General features: G+C 41.8%; 1 protein-coding gene across 1 annotated transcript; it reads left to right on the top strand.

The window, feature by feature from the left end:
• Positions 1-718: 718 nt before the first annotated feature.
• Positions 719-25,272, top strand: nacc1b (nucleus accumbens associated 1, BEN and BTB (POZ) domain containing b). The gene is made up of 8 exons (XM_085355566.1): positions 719-866; positions 11,779-11,929; positions 13,956-14,198; positions 15,921-16,142; positions 19,366-19,825; positions 20,531-20,828; positions 20,990-21,087; positions 22,361-25,272. Exons 2-8 carry the CDS (start codon positions 11,804-11,806, stop codon positions 22,687-22,689), a joined length of 1,776 nt encoding a protein of 591 aa, XP_085211692.1. The 5' UTR covers positions 719-866; positions 11,779-11,803; the 3' UTR covers positions 22,690-25,272.
• Positions 25,273-25,498: the final 226 nt, after the last annotated feature.

Here is a 25,498-nt window from a genome sequence, read left to right as displayed (position 1 = left end):
TAGTTGCTTATTTGTGTAATCTCATGGCATAGGCTGCTGTCGGTAAATGGGTTAAGATTTTACAGCCAGCCCCCTACTTTCCTTTCCCCTCCTCTCCTCTCCTCTCTCGCCATGCCGGATCCATCCGTCTGTCTCGCCCACAGTTGCAGCGCATTTGTGTCCCGGGATGACCTGTTGATGTCGGCTAAAGATGGAGTGCCAGGATCGCCCTCCGCTGTAGACCCCCCGCTTCTCCTTTAGAAAAATACCTTAAGAATCTTAGTTCCTCAGAGTGAAGATAGCCCCGCGTGGTTCCCGAGTCCGCTTTTTGGTGGAGATGCAATAAAGCATTTATTCGCTGTGATATAGTATAAGCGACATTTTGGAGGGGGAACAACGCGTGTCTGTCCCATGTTGGTAGCTGCCATTCGGCCGGAGGAGGAGGAGGGAACTCGGTCTTAACGGACATCACACCGCGCTGGCACGGAGTGGAGGGGAGACGGGAACTGCTGAATATTTTACCCCCCGCCCCCGACTATTTTTGTGCCATATTTCGTACCCCTGGTCCCCCAGACGATAAACGTGTGTGTTGAGGGCAGTTAAAAACCATCATTGACATTCAAAAATAAAAAAGAGGAGCTCTCTCATTCTCCTTTTTTTGTCCATTTTCCGCTGCCGCCCCCTCCCTCGCCCCCTCCCTCCGCTGAATGCACGCACACACCGGCCCGGGCCAGTTGAGGACTCCCAAATTCTACCGGGCATCGAGGCTGGCACACGGCGGGGCACCGAGAGCTCTCTGCCCGCTCTGACTGCCCTGCTGCACCGCTGGTGGCGGCGGGCTGTTTCTCTCCGAGGCGTCCGCCAGCGAGACTCTGCGAGACTTTCATGTGAGATTAATTGATGTATAATTAATGTGTATAAATGATATCTCGGTTTTGAAGTTTCTGCTCTAGTCGTGCTCAAGGGAAGCTACGACTATAGCCACATTGTGATGCCTGTCTGCTCACGAGTTTCGGTAAATACAGGATTTCTAGCCCAAACGGCTGCAAACTAAAGGCCACCCAAGGCTGGCGTTTATTACACGTGATTTGGAGCCTTGTTTGTGAGTTGTGTGCATGTGTGAACTGTTTTTACTTCTGCCAGTGTTAGCCTTAGCTTTAGCCTGCTACTTGCTAACAGGCCACCTTTAACCTCCCCAAACCAGGAAACTGAATATGATTAGGCAGTGATTGATATTGATATCAAAAGCCCGTGTTCACGTGGTTGCTCGGGTTTATTATCTGGCAGCAAAATGACTGCGGTAATCTGATGTTGGTGTTTTGGTATTAGCAGCAGCATGTGGTTAGTTTGCATAAACCTGAGTATATATATATATTTTTGCTTTATTTTTGGTGCTGGAAAACAATTTTCAAAGTTGCAGATGATTGAAACACACACGCAGTCACACACTCTTTTTTTCTTGTGGAGTCAAAGCACATAGTGGGGCACATGGGGAATACAGGGCAAGGGTCAAGTAGTGTGAGTTAACTCTCCTTTTCTGTTTCTTGGAAGTTATTGTGACCTCTGACCTGTGAGGAGCAAAAGGTGCCTGGTACCATATCCCTGTGTGACATGACATGTCAATGAAGCAGTGTGAATGGAAACCAGCTTGCATGAAAAAAAATGTTCTGCTTTTAAAATGTTGAAACTTTTATCAGCATCGCCAGCATATTATTGTCATTATCAGCAACTGTGCACACTGTCACTCGATGCGTTCGCTGCTTTATTTTTATTCTTTTTGTCTTCGAATACTGTGGGGAGATTTTATTTATTTATTTTTTCAGCAGACATGCTTTGTCTTGGCAGCTGCTTATTATTCATACGACTGCACATATTTACACCTGGAAACAGCCATAGACATCTCACCATTGGTCGCTGAGATGCTCCACTGGGACATTTGTCAGTTCAATTGCTTGCTCAAGGCCATGGGAAGTGCAGATGTTAGCGGAGCAGATCGTGCATTTTTAGTGCCATAGAATCAGAAACAGTCATTTTTAGACTTTCTTCGCTATCAAAACACTGTTTTGTAAAGACAACGACCCACATTTCCCAGTAAGATCGTTGTGTTCTGATTAAAGTAGAAGTAATGCGTGTAAACAAATCCTGTATAGGACCCAAACTGCGCTGAGTAAATATCACTCGGAGCCTCTACAGTTGAATTTTAATTGCACTTATTCAATGCATATTGATTTCTTTACATCGACACAAGCTGTCAAGCCACAATAACGTGTCCAGGTACAATAGCAAGGCACAAACGAACTTTCTTATTGCCAAAGCTTTATCGATTAAAAAAGAAAAGGTAGGAGAAAACTAACCTATATACAATGCACTCGGTAACAGAGACCCGATATAATGAGACTGTTTTTTACAGAACAAATTGTACAGAGTGCTCCCAATCCAATAATCCGTTTGTGATCATAATTGTCCTCGTACAGAACAGGACTGCACAATTAATTAAGTGTAATTATATTGTCGAGCAGTTTACACAATTAATAAACATAGTAATATTTTGCAATTTTAAGGCATTATATTCCACTTTATGTGGTGGCTAGTGTTGAAATCTATCTCTCTGTCTATCTGTATATAAAAATGCTGATAGCCAAGGCTGATCTGTGCAGGTTAGATCAAGCCTCATTAAAACAAAAATTAAAATGCTTTTGATGTAATGTGTGGCAGTGGAGTTGTAAGTAATCACATTTTACTCTTCCCTTTCAGTCCACTGTCATAGTTTTCATGCCTGCATCAATCAGATTTAATTAGTCACTATAAACATAATTAATTATGATGGCCCCCTATTCTCAGCGCTGCCCTTATGTAGGCGTAAGGCAGGAGCTCAGGACTGCTTTAGTCCAATTTGTTCACCCTTTATTTTTCAGCCAGTGAAGGTTTGCTGAGCGTGCATGCCAGAGCAGCACCCACCATTCACACCTGGAAGCTTCACACCATACAGCCACTGCCTTTTATTACCGGCCAAGGAGAAGCTCAACTGAAGGAGTTATGGTTTAGAGGGAAAAATCCACCTCCAGACATTTGTTTTGTAATTTCGATGGAAGCCATTCCAGGAGTGAGGTTAGTTTGCGAAAAGTTGTAATTTTCTTGTTTTGTTAACCTTTGCAAAACCTTCTTTGTCAACGTTTCCCAGAAGGACTCCCGGTGATTAAAGCGTTGGTCACTTTTGGGCTGTATGCTGAATGTGCAGTTATTAAGTGGGTTTGGAACTAGAGGCATTGTCATGTGTCTTGGCTTGTTCTTATGACAAAGTTATAGCTGTTGTCACCACTTCAGCAAAGTTAGAGGTATTGCTGCAGATCCGATTTTTGGGCTGAATCTGGTTGCATAGAAATCTGTATGTCTGCCTTTTACCCACTTTGTGTTATTGTGAGAGAGCAAGTCAACAAAAAACAACCCACCCCTTAACAGTGGAGTTAGTCATTTTTTGAGGTTATTTAATAGAAAAAAAAATTGTACTCATCAATATACATACTTTAGTGAACAATTATGTCTTCCAACTAATTGATGCGTTCTCCTAAACTTAAAAACTTACATCAGTCAATTAAAAAAATCATTAATATAAATTTAAAATACACAGGAGTAGGTTTGTGGTTTGTGGAAGTCACCATGTTCCCTCACGATACCCTAAAAATCACACTTTCCTATCTCATGGAAGTTTATTCTCTCCAGAGACTCCAACAAAGTTACTTCAGGGATAGTTTGACTACCAGCGGCTATTGTGGCAAAACCCACAATACGGCGGTATGGCTGTCATCAGATAGAAGTGAGCTTCTTTGAAACACTGACCTGTATCCTTATTTTTTCACAAAGTTTTACAGCCTCGTTTAGATTAAATAAGGGTAGATGCTTTTCAACCAGCATTGACAGCTGAGGTAAACAATGGATTGATAGATTTCCATAGATAGGGAGAAACTGCGGGGCAGAGCCGGTCCAAACTGTTACAGAAACATGCCAGCTGGCCGCAGCATTCATGGGGTGCAGTCTAAATTTAATGTTCTTGATATGTTGGCTGATTAAAACATGTTTGTCCTACAGCAGCTTGAATCATGGAGTTGAATTGGGAGGTGTAAGACAAATTTTTACACACTCACTTTCAATTTATGTAAACTTTGTTGTTGTCACTTTGACAGTTGGTCAGCTTTTTTTTTTATCTACAAGAGAAAAACATGGACATACATATGGTATCAGTATTGTATGAGTATTTGGGGGGTTTTCTGCCCATTTATCATCAGTTTATGTCCAGTTTCCTTGCAAAGTGGTGCTTCCAATCCCTTTGTAGGTTTATTTGTTGCATGATAGTTTTTTTCAGGAATAAAGTGCATTGTGAAGTAGGCAGATTCTGTTTTACACTCGGATCACTGCATTTGAACCAAATCAAGTTGGTTGTTGGTTTCCTGTAGAAAGAACGGATGGTGGCTTGCTTTAGCAGCATGACCCAAAGGAAAAAGCTGTCCAGCATAGTCACAACAGTCTGTCAGTTACAGACTTGGGACCATGTCGTGCTTGCTTGTAAGATTTCCATCTGTGTTTGTAGACCAATTTGGAGTGTAAGCCATTGTTGCCTTTTCTCAGCCTCAGTCTGGGACTTCATGAGAAAGGTAACACTTTTTAGACAAAGAGCATTGTGATATCTTAATGTTAGCGATGAGGAATAATGTTAGTTCCAACGCTTAAATAAGCAGATTAAAGTGAACAAAACCATTCAGAATTTGAGTGCATTTTTAAGATAGAAGATCTTAAACACACATAAAGGAACAGTTAGAGATGTAGTTAGTAAAGCAACTGCAAAGCTGCCACTTTCAGTAGACTGAACAATGTGATATGTGACTATGTGGTTATAGAGGATTTCTCTCAGGGGATCTAAAAGTCCACAATTTGTTCCCTCACTGTTACTTCTTCAGAACAGAGGTAGTGTGTGGAAAGTCCATAGCCTACGTCTTTTACAGTTACATGCTATGGCCTTGCCTCCTGCTGTATTTGGTACGTCAGTGAATTGTCTTCAGTACATTTGCTGGGTTTTCCCACAAGATATGAAACTGGAAAACATTCACTTTCTGTCACCAACTGAGCTCCACCCACTAAACATGTATTTGCCATTTATGAGCATTAAAAAGGGCTATTGTGCTTGAGTTAAGTGGCGATGGAATTTCCTGTAAGGGGATACATTTTGTTTATGATAGTATAGAATAGAATTCAACTTTATTGTCATTGCACATGTCACAGGTACAAGGCAACAAAATGCAGTTTGCATCCATCCAGAAGTGCTTTAGCCATGATATAGATATATTACAAATATATATTAGCAATAATATAGATATGTGAGTATATTACAGAAATGGATCTATTATGGTATGTTATAATGTACACGGTATGAAGTATGTTATGAATATGCTATAACTATATGTATGTACAGGCTGTAGTGAGTACAAGCTATGTACAGGATATGAACAGGATATAAATATGAAAAACTATACAGAATATGAAATAAAAAAACTATACAGAAATATGAAATAAAAAAACTGTACTATAAGGCTATAAGCCCTCTGCCCTTCTTTGTTCACTCGTGACTGAATGGATAACTACCAAAGTGTAGTGCTGGGGAAGTTATGCATCAGCATTTCTTATTCGGCATTTGTCTTTGCTGACTTAATATTGTTCATTACAGCTGCACAACAAATCACTTGTTAAATCAGATCATGACTGTAATCACTGGAGATACTTGGAGTTTGACTTACTGTTTTAAGCCTGGCCTCTGGCTTTAGAAAATCTAGATGGAATACTTTGGCCAAACCCAGATTGAGAGTAAATAGCAAAAAGTAAGGCCGGGGAATCAATCAAACTTTACTTTGGCCTTCATCAATTATGAAAACAGTATGATAATCCAGTGCACCCCTTGTCCATTGCTTTTTTTCACTTCCTAAAAGCCCACATTCACTTCTGGCCAGGCTGTAGAATATTTCACATTAACTAGAAAATTATAATTGAATTTTAATAAAATCCACTGTGCAAAGACATTTTTAAATTCACTTAATGCAGAATGGCTTTGAGTCCTGTTCGACTGTTCGAAGGCAAATGACATGGCATAAGAGCATGTGCATAACCATGGCTTTTTACTAGACAAAGGTGAAGAAAAGCTGTGGTTCTTATGTTTGTTGTCTTTCTTATTGTTTTTTCTCATGTGGGGGGGGGGGGGGGGGGGGGAGGGGGTTGCCTGTTTTTGATTTCTACTTATCCGGTTGTTCAGTCTGACGTCACTAGCCGTGTCTGGACCTAAACTCCGCTGCAGGTCCATATATCAAACGATCACTATGGCATTACTGAGAGTTGGAAAACTGTCTAAAGTCTTTCATCTTTAATAAAATGATCAGCGTTCTGCTCTACCAGGTGTAACAATTGAGTTTAACATCCAGGCATCCATGAAAACGGAATTTATGACATTTAATGGAGTTAGAAGTTAGCAGGGAGTTAGCTCGCTAGCTTCTATCTAAATACAATATAGCATGTCCTGACTGCGGGGTTTTGGAAACAAATTAAAACGTACAGCTCTGTTATCACTTCCAGCATAAATCAAGACAGGAAACTAAACAGCAGTGACGTTTGTAGGGTTACTGAAGTTGGGCTAGCTGGTATATAATGATGTGCTACGTGACCACTAGCTACACAGCTATGTTAGCATAATATAAACAAGCTAACTTTTTTCCCACTGGATAAAAGTTAACGTGAGTGTTGTTGGTGGTCAGGAACAAATGTAATCGCATGGCAGGATGCTGTAAAAGGACCAAACTTCAGCCAGGAGAACAACTGAGATAATCCATCCACAATACGAGGTTAGTCATTCATATACTGCTGCATGGGCTGGGCTGTAGTTACATCCTAAGGTTTTAAAAACTGAGCTTAAATAAATGATTAGCGGTAATAAAAGCCGAGGGAGGTCAACAGTGATCACTGACTGTTTTAGGAGCTTTTTGAGATTAAATAGAAGAAAATACATAACATTAAACATGTTAACAACACAAAAGCCATATTAAACGCAGACTACTTTAGACCCGGAAGTAGGATTCGTCACGTCATCACTTAACAATTGGATTGCAGTTTTAACATTTCACATGTGATCAATTTTGTCATATAAAAGGTAAACTTAATTTAGTCTGCCAGAAGTTTGTTCTTGGTTATTAAGGCAAAATACCCTACGTTCCAAATAATCATTTTTGTATTGTGTGATGGTGGCATTTTGAATCCTTTAACATTTACCTAAGACCTGAGTACGGTGTGTACTCAGGCATGAAGCCAGTTCTGCCATTCCTCGGTAAAGTAAACAGTAAGTCAGGTGATGTAAATTAATAAAGAAAGCCACAATTAGCAGGTCATGTGCCGTGGGGGTGAAGGAACCTGTATTATAAAGTAGCTAATGACAGTCAAATTGTCTTCTTTTATTGTAAACCAGAGATGAATAAATATTCTTCTATAACATGAGCTCTTTGTGATTTGATGATGTGTCTACATAATAAAACTGTACTCAATCTGTTTATGACCTCAAGTGAGGGAGGTTAATCAGACTTTAAGAAGTAATGACCTACAGAGTTCTAGACCTTTTCAAGATTACAATATACGTCACGTGAGCAATTTCTTATTATCAAGATGTTTTTTCTATTGATTCCAGCTGATGAAGTGATCCAGCAGTTCTGTCAGATGTGTGATGAATATTAGATCAGAGTTAAGAAGACTAGAATAGTACATGATTCATTGTCCCAGAGTCAATGATTTTGACTTTTTAAAAAGTCACTGAAAGGCTCTGAAACATGCTAGGGACAGGTGTGTTTGGCAGTAAGTTGTTATGAAAAAATCTGAATCCAGATATTGAAAACTTTTACCAGAAATTGAAGTACCTACCCTAGAAGCTCTTTGCATCGGCGCACTTTGATGATTTATGCTATTACATCCAGGTTTCCATTAACATTCCTGTGACAGTTCAAATAAGCAACATGGATCAGTCACGCTTTTCCCATTCTGAATGGCAGGTAGTTTTTTGTGTCAAGGCTAGAGATGGGAATTGATAAGATTTTGTAGATTTCTTTAATGTGATGTGCTTATTGATCTGGTTCTTTATCAATTCTTGGCTCAATTATGTGAGAAAATGAGTACAGCGAGGTTTTTTTGTCAGAACAGCTTCATTATCTAAAGTCCCAAACAGAGTACTGCTTAATGCTAGCTGGCATCTGAGGTGGAGGAAATGAGAGCATGTTTGTGTGGCATTTGTTTTAATTTATAATAATGGATTGCATTTATATAGCGCTTTTCTGGGCATCCAAAGCACTTTACAATTCTACTATTCATTCACTCACTGGTGCAGGTAAACCACAGTTGTAGCCACAGTTGCCCTGGGGCAGGCTGACAGAAGTGAGGCTGCCATATCGCAACATCGGCCCCTCTGGCCAACACCAGCAGGCGGTCTTGCTCAAGAGAGAGAGAGCAGGGGGATCGAACCGGCAACCTTCCGGTTACAGATGAGCTTCCCAACCCTCTGAACCCTCTTCCCAACCCTCAATTTAAGCTTTAAGCATGGTGCTAATGTTATTATATTTCAGCTTATTTAGTGCCAGTTACCACTGAGCAGCACTGTTGGGCGACAGTAGCAACAGCACTTGTTCTGCATGTATTTAGAGCGTCACATACATGGAAGTGAAGCTCACGTTGTGTGTAAGATGTTTCAGCATGTTGCTGGTGTTTCCATCCCTACCTGAAATAATCACTTTGTGACTTTGTAAACACAACTGTTCTCTTCTTTCTTAGTGAAATCAAGTCATGCTCTGAGCCTCTTCTTCCTCTCTGCCATAACTCCTTTATGTGGTAGCACTAGACATGTGTATGAGGTTGTTTTGCAATCAAAGTGCACACTGCCAGCACCTGCAGGCATTGATAAAGGAATTGATAAGCTCAGAGGCATAGAAATCTGATACTTTAAAACATTTGAAGCTATTTCTCAAGTGGCACTGGTTCTTAGTTCCCTTGAGAACCTCTTGCATTTTCTTTTTTAGTTTCAACTTTAGGGAAAGTATTTTACATCACAAGCGAGACCTTTGAGTAAGGCCTCAGTCATACAGGCCTAGAGACCAACTAGGCAACCATCTGGTAACTTCTACTCGCAAGGAAAAAATGTGTATTCTATGACAAGCTGGGGAGGTTTTTCTCGCAGTTGTTAATGGGAACCTTGCTTCAAAGAGGCACTTGGTGCTGTTGTTTTGGTTGCTAGCAGGTTGTTGCAGTTGGCAATAGTTTGTGTGGAAGATGTTGACTTGCTACTCAAGCTACTCACAAAGCAGGAGACAATCTATGAAAAAAAATATTCGCCTTAGAAACACAAGTTGTTCCTTATGTGCTGGAATGTGTAGAAAATAGGTTTAAATGTTAAACTAATTTATTCAAGTCAGAGAATGTTGCATATAATTAAATTTTTTTCTTGATGCATAAAGTTAAAAGATTAAAACTGATAAAACAAGTTAAAAAAAGAGACTTTTCCATTTGATTACATTTTGTATGATGGATTATGTAGAAAAAGTAGAATTGGGCTGAAAGATCTATCGCTTTATTACCTATTCATGTTGCAAATCGTGCTTTTAAAAAGTAACTAAGTAATTAATTACTTTTGAAAATAAGTAATCAGTAAAGTAACGGGATTACTTTTTGGGGAAGTAATCAGTAATTAGTTACTGATTACTTTTTTCAAGTAACTTGACCAACACTGCTGATGACTGACAAAAATAATCCATGTAAAGTTTAGCTGTGTAATACCAGCGAATCATCATGTAGCTGACCAAAGTAAAAAAAACAAACCACACAACACTGACTAAAGATTTAGCTTGCATTTCATGCTACACTATTCTGTCCACGCCACATGTAGCGTAATGACGTTATACTGGGTGTTTCACGCTTTATCTCCTTGCAGTTGTTGTTGCTGCTGCAGTGTCAAATGCCATTTTGTCATGTTCGCATTTTTATTAGTGGTTAAAATGAAAACAGAAAAAACGCTGTCCGAGGTAAGTAGGTCTTGGAACAGCTCCTAGATCCTCACCAATAAAGGATTTTTAAGACTGATATGGATTTGGTGATTTAAAAATCTGATGTATCTGCAAGTATGTTTTTTATTATTTCAGACACATCTTAACAAAACCTGTTAAATTTATTTATTCTATAATGCTCTGTCCCATGCTTCGCAGATCAGTTAGTTTTTGTGTATTTTCCTTTGTCTGCCAATAGATGACCAAATGGCTAATATTGACCGACAATATCAGCCCGCCGAAAAATCGGTGGACCCCAAGTAGTTACCCTTTGGGAATCCCAAAAAGTCTTTGTTCGAAAAACACCTACAGTGGATCTACTGGACAACGGATGTTGAATATAGAGGTGCCTGGCAGGGGGAAAAGAGGAATCCCACAAAGGAGGTTCATGGATGTAGTGAAAGAGGACATGAAGTTTGTGTATTTGTGTGACAGAATTAGATTTTAGGAATAGGGTGAGAGGGAAGCAGATCATCTGCTGGTGCAGCCCCAGAAGGGAGCAACCTCAAGAAAAGCTGTATATATGATATTTTTAACCTTTAAGTGTCTGCTGCTGCATCACTGTACACACTCCCGCAAATGTATGAGGAGAACCGGAGTTAGAAAGCTGGTGTGTAGGTTCTAGGCTTGGTCTGTGAGCCTCGTTCCTAGTGGAGGAACGAGGCTAATCAGTTTCCTATTAGTGGTTTGTTTGGGTTTGTAGCCAGGGTAGGAGCTCATCATCATCAGCTCCTCACCACAAGCTGCGCTCCAAATACTTGTCGGTGTCAGCTAAGCTCGGCCACCATCCATCACTCGGAGGCCACGATCCTCTATATAACGTATTTGTTCAGTGGAGTCGTGACTCACCTTTGTGCTCTCGTCTGTTTACTTCTGCTTTGTCATACTTGGCGTTCGAGTCGTTCTGTGTTTGTATTGTGCATTTTTAAACAAAACCAAAAAAGTGATGACTTCAGTCATGAGAAACACCGATTTTAGAGATAAAGTCCTGCTTTATTTTATTCCTTTTCTGTACTTTGACAGTTCTTCCACTTTTGATCACAAGCTTCTTTGTTGGATGGTGACGAAGACGAGTGAAATAGATGAGTTATGTAAGAGGCTGTGTTTTGACTGGGAAGCAACGACAAGAAAATAACAAAGTAGGCCAAAAACCACCAAAACAGTTTATTAACTGAGAATTAGATGTCATGAAACAAGGGTTTTTTTTTTTTAAAGAAAAAAGATAAAGGCTTATGTAACTGTGGCTGGTGGCCCCAAATTCTGTTTCATTTGAAAGATAGAGTTTTGAATTAAAGTTGTTTACCAGATACTTAATTCATTAATCATCACACACTTTACTTACCCCATTTCTTTATTTTAAGTCTCTTTCGTCCCTCCTTAACTCTGCCTTGCTTGTGTTTTTTGCATATTTTCCAGTTCTTCTTTGCGCTCTTATCTCATAACTCATTTATTTGGTTTCATTTGCCCCTGTCACGCTGCCTCATTTTATCGTCTCCTTTCCATCACGTCTCTCATTTTTTTCCTGTACCAATTCCCAACTCTCCTGACCTTCCTGCCAATTACCTGTATGTCCCCATCATCCCGTCATCTACCGTCCTTCCAGATAATTCCTTTCCTCCATCACCCACTCCTTCCTTTTTAACCTTCCAGTGCTCCTGTTATCCACACACTAACTTGTTTCTACTTCCTGCAGACCCTGTGGTGCTGGGCAGAGCGTTATGGCTCAGACGCTGCAGATGGCGATCCCTAACTTTGGCAACAATGTCCTGGAGTGTCTGAACGAGCAGCGGCTGCAGGGCCTCTACTGTGACGTCTCCGTGGTCGTCAAGGGACATGCCTTCAAGGTCAGAATTAAGTTTTTTGACGACTTCATTCAAACTAATATAGCTAACGCCGTTTTTGTTTGACCTGAATACAGGCAGAATCAAAAGCGCATATTTAAAGTTAAAAGTAATTTATCTTTTTATGTCTCCACATAGCTTACTCTCATTGCCAAACACATTCTTGTTGTCTGTGCACCCATCCATGCTGAATACAACTCTTTACTGTAATCTATTTACTTTGAATTTCTCCAAATTTGGCAGAAATGTGCACTCTCACTAAAGTATGAAAGGATCTCAATGTCACTGTGACATTTCAAAAGATGTTTTTGCTTGTAACTCAAGAAAACTTTTACTGATTATGACAACATTTATGTCGGATGACCCAAATGCAAAAGCACTAGTGTTATTAATTTTTCAACGTCATAAGTGAAAAAGAGAAGAAGAGATTGTGGCCATATTTCATCAGTGGACAGATAATGACCTGGTGACACTGATCTTTGGTGTCAGCCTATCAAATTCCTTTATAGTTGTTTTTAGGGATGTAGTTGTTAGTGAGTTGTTATCAAGGTGAGCGAACTGATCTGTGGGAGTCATCTATTCTTTGCAGTCAATTCTGTGTTGTTCTGTTTGCTCCTGTTGGTGTGGAAGAACTCGACTGGCCTGCACAGAGTCCTGACCTCAGCCTCATACACCTTTAGAATTAGTTAGAGCAGAGACTGTGAGCCTTATTATCCAAAAATCTGTGTCTGAACACACAAATGCACTTCTGGAAGAATGGTCAAAAATTCCCATTAACACTCCTAAATATTGTGGAAAGCCCTCCCAGATAAATTGAAGCTGATATCATATCAAACCCTATGGATTAAGAACTCTTTTTTATATGCACGTGAAGGCAGATGAGCGAATACTTTTGGCAGTATGTTTGGAGGTATTTCACACGTTTCACCAGTAAGTGTTCTTTTAAGTTTGCAGTAACTTTTGACTTAATGCAAACTGCACAGCATGGACATATAACTTGACGGGACTGAGAAGCTTTGACAGCGACATGGCTGTTGCCGTCCCTTCTCTCTCACTATGTTCAGTGTAACACTTGTTGGGGAGCTTTTTTTGCACTCCATGAATATATTTTCACATTATCTGTCTCTTGTCAGTTCCACTCCACATGCTAATAATTACTATGACATACCAATTCAATACATTTCTATTCTTGGGTGTATTTATTTGCCACAGTTTGTTTTACAAAGTTAGTGTTTAAGTAGAGCCTCATGTTGGCTTACACATAAAGACTGACTCCCAGTCTCTTCCTCAGAGTGAATACAGCTTATTATTTTGACATTGGTGTCTGACAGCTACTCACTAAATGGAAGATAACCCAAGCCAAGGTGTCGTATTTGAACTGGAAAAATCTCAGCCACTGCAACCTTAGTCTTCTACGTATGAGTCTAGACAAGCACGGATGTAAAATGCAGCTTGACTCAGTTCACTGAGAGACACAGCGACAAGCTGGTAATTCTAGGTCCTCGTGTTTCCTTGTTGCCAGAATGTGCAGATGAATTGCCTGGAGTACTGTTTGTGCATGTAGTGTCAGGATTTTGGTGAGAATCTCTTGGTAGGATAAAAAAACGATGCCTCGGGTCAAAAACTAATAGTCTCAACATTTTTTGAGCTTCCTTTGTCTGCCTCTCCTGATCAGTCAGTAAACTTAGTTTTGGACTGTTTAGTGCAATTTGACATCGTAACCTGAAGACACTAATTTTGGCAGTGCTTCAAAAGTTACTGTTGAGCAATACGTGAAGTTTCCTTTACAACAGGATGCAATTTTCATGCTTTGCATTAAAATAAATTCAACCAGAGATTAACAATAAAAATGTATTAGTCTTCTTCTGTTACTACTTTCCTGTTTGTTTATGTCTTCTGCCTTACTGACAACAAACATGAGCAAGTGCAAATCTCCGGATATGGATGTTGATATATACTGTTTACTGCATCGGAGTCTATGTATTTTTAAACCCTTACGACTTCACTACCCCTGCTGTTTACCCCTCAGGCCCACCGTGCAGTGCTGGCAGCCAGCAGCTCCTACTTCCGGGACCTGTTCAATGCTGGGGGGAAGAGCTCGGTGGTGGAGCTACCCCCGGCCGTGCAGCCGCAGAGCTTCCAGCAGATCCTGGCCTTCTGCTACACGGGGCGCCTCAGCATGAATGTGGGAGACCAGTTTCTGCTCATGTACACCGCCGGCTTCCTCCAGATCCAACAGATCATGGAGAAAGGCACCGAGTTTTTCCTTAAGGTAAGCTGATAATGAAGCAATCACAAATCGAGTCATTTAAACGTCTGTTAAAGTTGAATGCAAATGTAGAAGAGCATCCATAGGAACACTTCTGTGAATATGAGGATTATTTAAATGTAATCAAAATGAAGCAGATGTAAAAATAGCCGTTTCTGCGTGCTGCCGCCGTGTTACCTGTTGTGCGTGACATTATGCGTGGCATTATGTTGTGATGGGGGCGTCTCTGTTTGTAGACACGTTCTCGTCAATCGAGAATAATTGAAACGTCGTACAGGTTCCCTCTATAGTAGCAGATGATCTGATTAGATCTGGAGTGCCTGGCTGCATAAATTAGCATATTAATGAGGGGGACTGATTTCCTTGAAAGTTCCACTTAACACCTCTAGACACAGGGTTGATAAAATGCCAGCTATGTGCTAGTAGACCAGTAGAAAAACGATCAATACAACAAGATTTGATACTAGAAAAGTCATATCGTGCAATCACAGTTTACTGTTCCTAAAATGTTCATTATTTGTAGTTTTCTTACTCCATCAGCTATTTTGGCAGAAATTTTTGATAGAATTGTTAATACAATGACCAAATAGTGCTAAAAATGAACGATCTTTTAGTTCCCAGTAGTGTTGTGATGTTAAATAGCCAGGATGTCCATGTTTGATTCATGATTACTAGATTTAAAGTTGCCTTATATGTTTTGTGTGTGTGAATGTTTCATTAAGGAGAATTCTTTTCAGCATTATAATATGGAGACTGTCAATTTTGAACTCCAGGACTTTTCGCTTAATTTGATTATACTGCTTTAGATTGTAACCACAATAACATGAACATATTAACCTTTTAATCAGCACATATTTTTCAGATATTACTATTTTATTGTTAAACTACTACTGGAGCATTCCACTGGCTCATTGATGGCTTGTATGGTCATTTGTTTCTGGCTTCTTTGTACCATTATACATGAACTTCAGGTGTGAATTACTTTGGTCATTTCCATAGATTGTGTATAGAAGATTAGCTAGCTAGTGCTAAGTAACATACAAATAAAACAGAAGTTTCTTCTTAACTGAGGCCAAGTGCAAACTTCTTGGACAGACTTTTTATTAGTTACTTCTAATAAAATGACAAAATATTCTGATAACATAAGCTGCACCCCTAATTTTAAGCCTTAAAGAAAAAGAATAGATCAGTGATCCCCCCCGCCTCATAAAAACAACGATGCAAAGACTCCAGCTCTGTTTGTTGAATCACCCTTTTAAGGATTGTTTTCGGAAATTTAATATTTGGGTATGTTCGGACAGAGGATCAACTCAATTTTGGAGCGAGCCTCTGTTGTCCACTAGAGGAACTGCAGGTTTTGTAATACAAGTGTTGGCTTCATTTGTTCAAGCTCAGGATGCTTCCTAATGTCATCATTTACGTTCTTTATTACTAAATTATTACACCACTGCTGCCATGTGTTGCCTGAGATTTAAAACAGAGTGCTGGACACATTTTTGATACCTTATTTGAGAAATGTTAAGCCCAGCTCCATCAAACAACCAAGTTTCCCTCAGTAAATATTTAATATATGTATATATTTAATAGTGCTGTCTCTTTTTACCTGTCTTCAGTGCTACCGTCAGATTTGAGTAGATATCAGACATACAGTATGTTTACAGTAGATTTACCCTTCTAATGGCATAATATGTTTTGATCATATTCATGAAACTTTCCCCACACCAGGTCTCCTCTCCAAGCTGTGACTCCCAGGGTCTCCACACCGAGGAGACCCCATCCTCTGAGCCTCAGAGCCCCGTCACTCAAACAGTGGGAGTGGGCGGAGTTGGCATCGGTGCTGCCACTGTAGGGAGGCCTGCCTCCTGCCTGACACCCCTTCCCCTCGTGTCCAAGGTGAAGACTGAACATACAGCCACAACACCTCAGCCAGCTCCACAGCCACAGCAGGTAGGTTTGGTCTGGGCCTTGCTACACAACCCCACATGCTTTTGTCTTTTCTTTCTTTTTTGGCGGATGAATCATAATCTTGAAATGAAGTAAGAGTCCAAAAACTTTCCGAGGAAGGAACATGAATTTTTTTAAAGGTCAGACTCCTTATTCGGTTACTTCAGCTTCAGGTAGAGTCAGATTACCCTAATAACGAAGTATATATACTGGATATGTTCATTTCTTTTCATTGAAAATGGAGGAAAGCATCTGTTGTGAGTTCCAAAAATAGTTTTCATGTGATGTCAAGTGCTGCTAATCTGCATATCTCTTTAGGGGCAGTGTGATCATCATCACATACTTTTGGTATAGATAAGCAAACATCATCATATTTGTCAGGTGTAGTGTTTCCCCATCAGTGGCAGATTTAACGTTAGTTGTGTGTGAGACGTGCGATCTTGTTAAAGCTGATATATTGCATGTTACTTCTTATTTTCACTTAACATTTCTGTAAGTGAAATGTTAACCTGTAGACGTCAGACTTTTTCCACCACTGATTTGTTTTCACAGTTAAAAAGACAACAAAAAACAAACAAACAGAGACTGAAATATTGAATATTGAAATAGTGCCAAGAAAACAGATCATCAGATATTTTCAGACGATTTAGAAAAATAGCAAGAGGGCTGGTTATTAAATATAATTATTTTAATAAAAGTTGGGCCCAATTAATCAGTTTCTGTTACAGCTTGTGTTATGATTTATTTATGTGATTGTTAAATCAGGAGTGTTAACATCATTGGAGTTCATATTTGAGACAAATATTCCTATTTTTCTTTTAGTGTAAAGAAGTACATTTTGATTATTTATTGACACATTTAATGTAATTAATTTTAATTTTAAATAATAAGTGTCCCTCGGGGTGTCCTGTGCGAGGTGCTGCAGGAGTATGGGGTGTCTGGCCCATTGCTACGGGCCATTCGATCCCTATACAACCGTTGCAAGAGCTTGGTTTGCATTGCCGGCAATAAGTCGGACTCGTTACCGGTGGATGATGGGCTCCGCCACCATTTCTGTTCATAATTTTTATGGACAGGATTTCTAGGCGCAGCCAAGTGGTGGAGGGCTTTCACTTCGGTGGCCTCAGAAACTCGTCAGAACCACATCATCCGCAGATGATGTGGTTCTGTTGGCTTCATCGGATGATGGCCTCCAGCTCGCACTGGAACGGTTCACAGCCGAGTGTGAAGCAGCAGGAATTAGGATCAGCACCTCCAAATCTGAGGCCATGGTTCTCAGCCGGAAAAGGGTGGAGTGCCCACTCCGGGTTGGGGATGAGTTCCTGCCCCAAGTGGAGGAGTTCAAGTATCTCGGGGTCTTGTTCGCGAGAAGGGAGCCGGAGATCGAAAGACGGATTGGTGCTGCGGACGCTGCACCGGTATGTCGTGGTGAAGAGAGAGCTGAGTGTAAAAGCGAAGCTCTCAATTTACCGGTCGATCTACGCCCTTACCCTCACCTATGGCCACGAGCTGTGTGTAGTGACCGAAAGAACGAGATCGCGGATACAAGCGGCAGAAATGAGCTTCCTCCGAAGGGTGGCTGGCCTCTTCCTTAGAGATAGGGTGAGAAATTCAACCATCCAGGAGGGGCTCAGAGTAGAGCTGCTGCTGCTCCACATCGAAAGGAGCCAGTTGAGGTGGTTCGGGCATCTGACAAGGATGCCCCCTGGGCGCCTCCTGGGTGAGGTGTTCCGGGCATGTCCCACTGGGAGGAGGCCCCGGGGCAGACCCAGGACACGCTGGAGAGATTATATCTCTCGTCTGGCCTGGGAACTCCTTGGTATTCCCCCGGATAAGCTGGATGAGATGGCTAGGGAGAGGGAGGTCTGGGCTTCTCTGCTTAGGCTGCTGCCCCCGCGACCCGGCCTCGGATAAAGCGGATGAAGATGGATGGATGGATGGAATTTTAAATAATAAACTTTATATAAAGCAAATGAACATCCTGAGATTTGCATTTTGTCATTCTGCTGCCAAAACTACACGCAGAAAATGTAACCGCATCTTTCATTTTCATGCTCTCATTCTCTGCAAAGCCTTCAGTGGACTGGATTCCCCCCCCCCCCCCCTTGGAAGGCTGATTCTGGCCTTTGGGTCATATATTTGATACTCCCGATAGCTCAGTTACATATTATTGGCTGTGTGAAATTGTGCCTTTTTGCCCTTCCATCTCAATTCATCTCAATTAAAAAAGCAACAAACAAAACAAAAAAATCTTAACTTGACCTGAAAAATTCCTGGGAAAAGATTCTTCTTCTTATGCAAAATTTCAGATCTATGCTGTCATTAAAAAATACTTTAAGAGATGGGTGCGGTGCTGGTATTATGTCTTCATGAGTATGGAGAATCCCTAAAATATTAGGATGTCCAATCATTATCAGCAGATCTGGGGGCCTTTAGATGACTGATATTGAATTCACAGTTTCTCACACACGAGGCATATAATATTCTTGAAAACTGATAAAGGCTTGAGATGTTAAAGCTAGAATAGAGAAAAAAGCATCCACCATCAGTGTGACATTGCCCAGGTATGACACCATGTACCAGAACAACTCAGTTCATAATATATGCAGAATTTGTGATTTGTGTTTATTGTCATTTTCTCAGTGTGATTTTTTGAATTACAAACGGGGATGCAGGGTAGCATGGTGGCGCAGTGGTTAGCAATGTTGCCTCACAGAAAGAAGGTCCTGAGTTTGACGCCGAAGATCATTTCTACATAGCTGAATTCTATTGTACTAAAAAGAAAACCCACCATCATCTATTGAAATCCTTTTTTGATAAACTTATGACCATAGCGACCTGGAATTTTGTACTTGTAAGAAGTACATCTTCCCCTGTCTGAGATGGTCAGTGGGAGGCATTTGACGAACTGACAATGAGTGGCTGAATGAATGTTTTATCTCAAACCCATCTCGCTTCATTACAGTCAAATCATTTCTAATAACGAGCATGTGTGCTCTGTTTCAGCTGAGGCCGGCACCTCTGTTCAATATATGTGCATTAAAAACGTGCTGCCAGAACCTCCAGTGATATTTGTTTGATGCTGCTTGAGATGGGAAACGTACCATTTGTACTCTAAGCCACGAAACCATGAAATGACATTTGTTTATTACTGTGTTTTATTGAGTGTTCCAGTCAGGCGCTGGTTTATAACCAGCATGTTTCTCTCCCTCTCTCTCTTCCTCAGCCGGAGGGCTCTCCCTACTCTGTGGTCTGCACCCCTGTGGCCAAGCGGCTATGGGAGGGGGGTAACCGTGATGGGGGAGGGGGGTCAGGAGGGGGCGGGGGCGGCGGGTTGAGGAAGGCCGCACGCTATTCTTCCTCCTCCTCTTCCTCGTCCTCTTCCAATACAATAACCCAGGACGCTTCTGGCCGCGGACCTGCCGCTAACGCCTCTCTGGTGGGCAGCGGAGGCAGCGCTTTAGTGGGAGGAGCTGTGCTCAACAGTAACCACAACAATAACAACAACAACGGCGGGACCCCAGAGGGTACGAGCCCGGGCACCCTGAGCATGTACACCAGCGACTCGCCCATCAGTTACCACGACGATGAGGAGGAGGATGATATAGCAGATGAGACTGAAGAGCAGTACAGACAGATCTGCAACATGTACACCATGTACAGCATGCTGAACGCCGGAGCAGCAGGTAAGCGCTGACAGCAGGATAAATGCATCAGCGGGTGAGTTCATTCCAGGGTTACTGTGCAGCTCCGTCTAAAAGTTTCCTCCTCTGATCTCTGCAGCGCTTGTAGTGTGTTTACGAGTACGAATGGTGGAAAGTTTGTTTATCCAACTTTCTCAATAGTGGAGGATGTTAGCGAGAGCGAAATGTTCAAAACACTGAAACCGCTGAAAGCTGTGGTCCTGCTTTAAGTTTGTGAGCTGTTTATGGTCTGCTTGATCACTAGTTTGAGGACAATCACATGGAGGTTTGAATGGAACGATGGTGAATAAAGTTGGTCGAACGGTATTTTGTTACATGCAGGAATTGGAAACTGGGGCACAGCGAGGTTTGTTGTTTATTGAATGTTTTAGGATCAGACTTGAGACTGAAAAGTTCGAAGGAGCAGCATCATGTGCTTACAGTAAATATGCAGTGGTTTCAAACAAGAAGGACCATTAACAGAAGTACATTTAGAACTGGATGTTAAAAGTTTATGGCTAACGTGTATGATTGAACGGCCTGCATCCAGTTTTTTTAACATCTGAGAGCTGGCCCCCTTTGTAATTCCCTTTAGAAGTTTTGTATCACTGCTGAAAAGCTGTTGCTACTATATAAAATTTTTAAATGATCCCTAACCCTCATTGCAAAAAAAAAAGAAAGGTAACACTCGATCTTTCCCTTCCTCAGTTGTCGGGGAGCGGGTGGAGGCTCTGCCAGACTTAGCCCCAGACTCAGGGGGCGGGCGGGGGGGCAGAGGGGGGCGGTCCCGGCAGGAACTAGCATCGCTGCCCGCCGAGCTCATCAGCCAGATCGGAAACCGCTGCCACCCAAAGCTGTATGAGGAAGGAGACCCGGCTGAGAAGCTGGAACTGGTGAGCGGCACCTCTGTGTTCATCTCCCGCGCCCAGCTCATGAACTGCCACGTCAGCGCCGGCACCCGCCACAAAGTGCTGCTCAGACGCCTTCTGGCGGCGTTCTTCGACAGGTCAGTGTCTGATTTTGGGGGGTTATTTTTGTAAGACTGATATAATAAAGATTTTATGGTTGATCATTTTTGCGCTTGTTGACAGCAGACAAAGATGTGCATTGTCCATTCAAGTATTTTATGTGTTGATGTGTATTTTTGTTTTGTTTTAACTTGCTCAGGAGCACTCTGGCTAACAGCTGTGGAACCGGCATCCGCTCCTCAACCAATGATCCCAGTCGTAAACCTCTGGACAACAGAGTGCTGCACGCTGTCAAATGTGAGTCATACAGAAGACGTACAGTGTATGTATACTGAGAGTTACATGCATAGACTGTATAAGGAAGATGGACGTACCCGTCGGGTTGGAAAAGTGAAGCCAAAATGAAATTGCCTTAAACCTCAGACCATGTTGCTTTCTGGTGACTAAAATGTCAAAGTTCAGGCTTCTGCATCATAGACTGTATATAAAAGATGTACACAACCCATTGTAACCTTTTGTGCTGTGAAGTGCCATTTTGAAATGGTATGTTAGCTTTTTTGGTCACCGCTGTCTGTTTCAGTTTGAAGCAAGAAGTGACCACATTTAAAGAAGAGGGTAATGTGCTCAGTTAAAAGCTAACGCTAGCACAAAGGATTGTCATTGACATGGCCCAGGTACAGATACCTGCTAATTAATGCTAAATAGCCTACAAATAACGCACTAAAATTTCACTCAATTCACTGAATTGACTGCACAGAAAGCAAGGAGACTTGTCAGATATTTATAGTAGAATTTCCTCACAGTACACCAACACCAAAACTCCATGTCTAGACATCCAGTTAAGTGACTCAAATTAGTGGCTCTGAGGCCGAGCAGAGAGCTGGAAGCTACAGTCGCCTTTACCAGCATCAACTAGTCACATAAAGCAAGCACACCCAGAGTTTTAAACGCTAATAAATATGAGGGCAAACTATAACAGTTGTTATGAAAATGTACATTAGCTACAGAAGACAAATTGGGCTTGGGAGTCTATGATACTTGCTTTTGGAGCCAGCCTCAAGTTCAGTTCAATTCAATTCAATTTTATTTATGCAGCGCCAAATCACAACAACAATCGCCTCAAGGTGCTTTATATTGTAAGGTAGACTCTACAATAATACATACAGAGAAAAACCCAACAATCATATGACCCCCTATGAACAAGCACTTTGGTGAAAGTGGGAAGGAAAAACTCCCTTTTAACAGAAAGAAACCTCCAGCAGGACCAGGCTCAGGGACCAGTTTGGGTGAGAGAAGGAAGAGAGAACAAAAAACATGCTGTGGAAGAGAGCCAGAGATGAATAAATAGTATGATGTACCCAAAGGTTCCCCTTTGTTCAAAATTAAAGTCTACAAATCAATGACATCACACTGGCCTATGTTTATATACAGTCTGTGATTGCATGTCAGTATGCAAAGCTGCAGCTTTAGAATTTAGGCTCTAATGCGTTTCTGCGTTTCTCTGCCATATGTTTTTCTCTCCCATCATTTCCTCTTATTGTCCCTTTACATACTCTTTGCCTCGCTCCAGTCTACTGCCAGAATTTCGCACCGAGCTTCAAGGAGAGCGAAATGAACGCCATCGCTGCCGACATGTGCACCAACGCCCGCCGCGTCGTCCGCAAGAGCTGGATCCCCAAACTGAAACTGCTGATGGCCGACAGCGACGCCTACTCCGCGTTCCTGGCCGACAGCGTGAAGATGGAGGCCGACGCGTTGGGGACGGAGCAAGGCTTTGACCCCGCCTCACTGGAAGCCGTGGCTGCAGCGGCAGCAGCCAACAACAGCGAAGCGGGAAGCGGAGCCACGCCGGCAGACGGCCTGCAGGGGGCGGGGGGAGATAGCAGCACTTTGTTTTGAGTGAGTGAACGGACAGATAGATAGAATGGACAGATTGATGGAAGGAGGGGTGGAATATCTCTGGGGTGATGAGAACAGAACGATGGCCACTCTGGTCTTGACAGTAATCACTCCTCCCCTAGCCCGCTTTATGTTTGGGGATATGTTTCTTCAGTTTGTTCTGCTTGCCTTCCTTTGTTTGTCCACGTTTCTGTCTGTCTCCACAGCTCAGAATGAATCTCTGCAGTTTGTTCTTGAATGCTCTTGTGGAGAGAGATGGTGAAAGGTAGCAGAAGGAGGTTCGCTCCCCCCCAGTTCCTCATCCTTCTGCAACCTTTAGAAACCTGATTTCAGCCTTTATTTTTTTATGTTTTTAAGAGTGTGTACTGTCACTAAAAACCTTTTCTTACCATAATCACAGACATTCCCTAGGGGAAGGGGGGCGGGGAGGGGTAATCCAGTTTGGAGAAGGCTCCTTCTCCAAACTTCGGTAACACTGTTGTTTTTGATATTGAATGTATGCGTGGCGAAGCATTCGAGATGCAGCTGAGTGAGGTTGCGCCGAGCCCTTTTTGTTTTGTTGTTTTGGTTTGCTTTGTTTCATCTGCCAGATGAAAGCTTCTCTGAGTGTTTGGGCTCGGTGAGGTCAGGGGTTGAAATGAATATTAATATGTATATTGGCATGGTTTATGATCTCCTCGACCTCAGCCTGCTCTTTAACCCCAGCTGGCCATGCCGGGAAGCTGACCTACTGGTCTTCAGAGAAATGCTCTGACTTGGACAGCAGCTTTTCGATTGGCTGGTGATATGTTCAGATTTGTTAGCGAGTTTAAAGCCTAATCAATAACCTTCCCCCCTCCCAAACCTTCCCCACATTTTGGCCGTTAAACTCTAAAAAAACAAAAAATAAAATATCAGTTTGTTTACTTTTTCTGTTTTTTTTGTCACCTTTGTGTGTGATGTTTGCCGAGACTCCTGAAGGAGAGGAAATTTGTTACCGATGATTGTAAAAGAGTTTGCGTGTGATAAATGCACTGTGTTATTTCCTGCGGTATGAGTACAATCAAACTAAGTTTTTGTATGTATCGGACTGAGAAAACGGTGTGGCTTTATTTTAAAAAAGGCAAAAAAGAGAAAAATAAGAAAAAGCTAGAATCCAATCTCTAAGTTTGTTTAACTCCCCCTCTCCCCTTTTTAAAAAAAAATCTGAACGAAAGTCGAGAATTGTCTTAAAGCGAGTTTCTGCCTGTGAGCTTAGTGACAAATTGAGTGAGTGTGTGTGTGTGTGTGTGTGTGTGTGTGTGTGTGTGTGTGTGTGTGTGTGTGTGTGTGTGTGTGAGAGAGGATACAGCGGCGGTGCTCTTTTCATGTCAGCTCATGTTTAAATTGATTTCTCCGAGAATATTAACGGAACGGGCTTCCTCAGGCTCTGCCCGCCTGGATATGTGCTCGCCTGGCACGGACAAAGGTGCTAATTCAGACGGCGGTACATGGCGAGCAGCACGGCTCCGTGCGCGCATGTAGGTGTGCGTCTGAATGGCCGCACAGTTTGTGCTGCCGCAGAGAGTGTGAGAGAGAGAGGGAGGCCAGACAGAGCGTTTCACACACGCTTGGGCGATTCATTCACCCATCACTGCAGTGAGCACACATACATGCGCTAATACGCATTTGGGGGCTGTCAGCTGCATCGGCTACAGTACACCAGAGCGACGTGGGAAATAAAGGGGAATCGCATCGAAGCGATACGTTTCAGATACATTTTGTGTTTGAGGAGAATGCAGCAGATAGAAAAGTGGCTCAAAGTTGTGCGCGTCTGTTTGAAAGTGAAATTCCTGGCTTTATAAGTGCTTATAATGACAAAAAAAGGAAAGCTGCTAAATGATAGAAGTCAGAGAAATGTTGGCATAGAAACAACCCTGAAAGTCGTTGCAGTCATGGTTGCTTTTGGTACTTGCGTGTGTGAGTGGTAGCTTTCAAGAAAAAAAAGAACAAGAGTGCAGAAGTAGATCTTTTCTTTTAAAAAAAACTGGCCTTCAGCTTTGGCAACGCAGCTGAATACAGTCATCAAGAAAACCCTGGAAAGGGCTTTCTGCTCTTGTTCAGTTTGAAGTTGAATGCAGGTCCAGAGGAACGTTTGATTTAGTCCCACTGGTACTCTGATCATCAATGCCACTGTGCTGCCTGAAATGGATGTTCAGTGTGTTTTATAACCAGCTTTTAATTTCAGTCCTTTAATCTTGCCTGTTCAAATCAAAGCAGTGGCAATCAATAACAATGAACTAATAACTAGAGCCTGACTGATACATATTGATTGGGCAATATTGGCATCACAGATGAATCTGTATTTCCATATATGTTATTCTTTATTGAAAAAGAAAATCATCCTTGAAGCGATGTAGAAATGGAAAGAGCGACTTCCACTTTATTGTTTACAATATTCTTAGCGGTCTCAGAGCGCAGTGCTAGTTTGTGAAATGCATTGTTGTATCACGCAGAGCTCAGATTTTGGTTGGTGCTTCGCTAAGCAGCAGGAGGAGAGAGATGCATCTGACTCTGAGGGGAGTTCTTGTAGGTGGTGAAGATCTGTGAAGTAGCGCTTTTTGCTAGGAGTTTTTTTTTTTTTTTTTTTTTGAGGAAAAGGTCAGTAAATGGCGCTAAATGTTCCAGCAAAGTCACTAAGTTGGCAGTGAGGTGAACTGCAGTATGACAGTTGGTGCTGCAATGGAGAGGACTGAGACTGTATATACCTGCACATCCAGAAAAATATGTGAAAATCTTTATCCTGCTATAACTTGTAATTGAATAGACAGCACAGGTGTGCACTGATGCT

Source organism: Diplotaxodon limnothrissa, linkage group LG6 (assembly GCF_057381915.1).
Source record: "Diplotaxodon limnothrissa isolate DT_005_m linkage group LG6, D_limnothrissa_male_GT1.1, whole genome shotgun sequence".
Classification (NCBI taxonomy): domain Eukaryota; kingdom Metazoa; phylum Chordata; class Actinopteri; order Cichliformes; family Cichlidae; genus Diplotaxodon; species Diplotaxodon limnothrissa.
The sequence above is the reverse complement of the archived record's forward strand: the minus strand, read 5'-3'. Positions and strand labels throughout refer to the sequence as shown.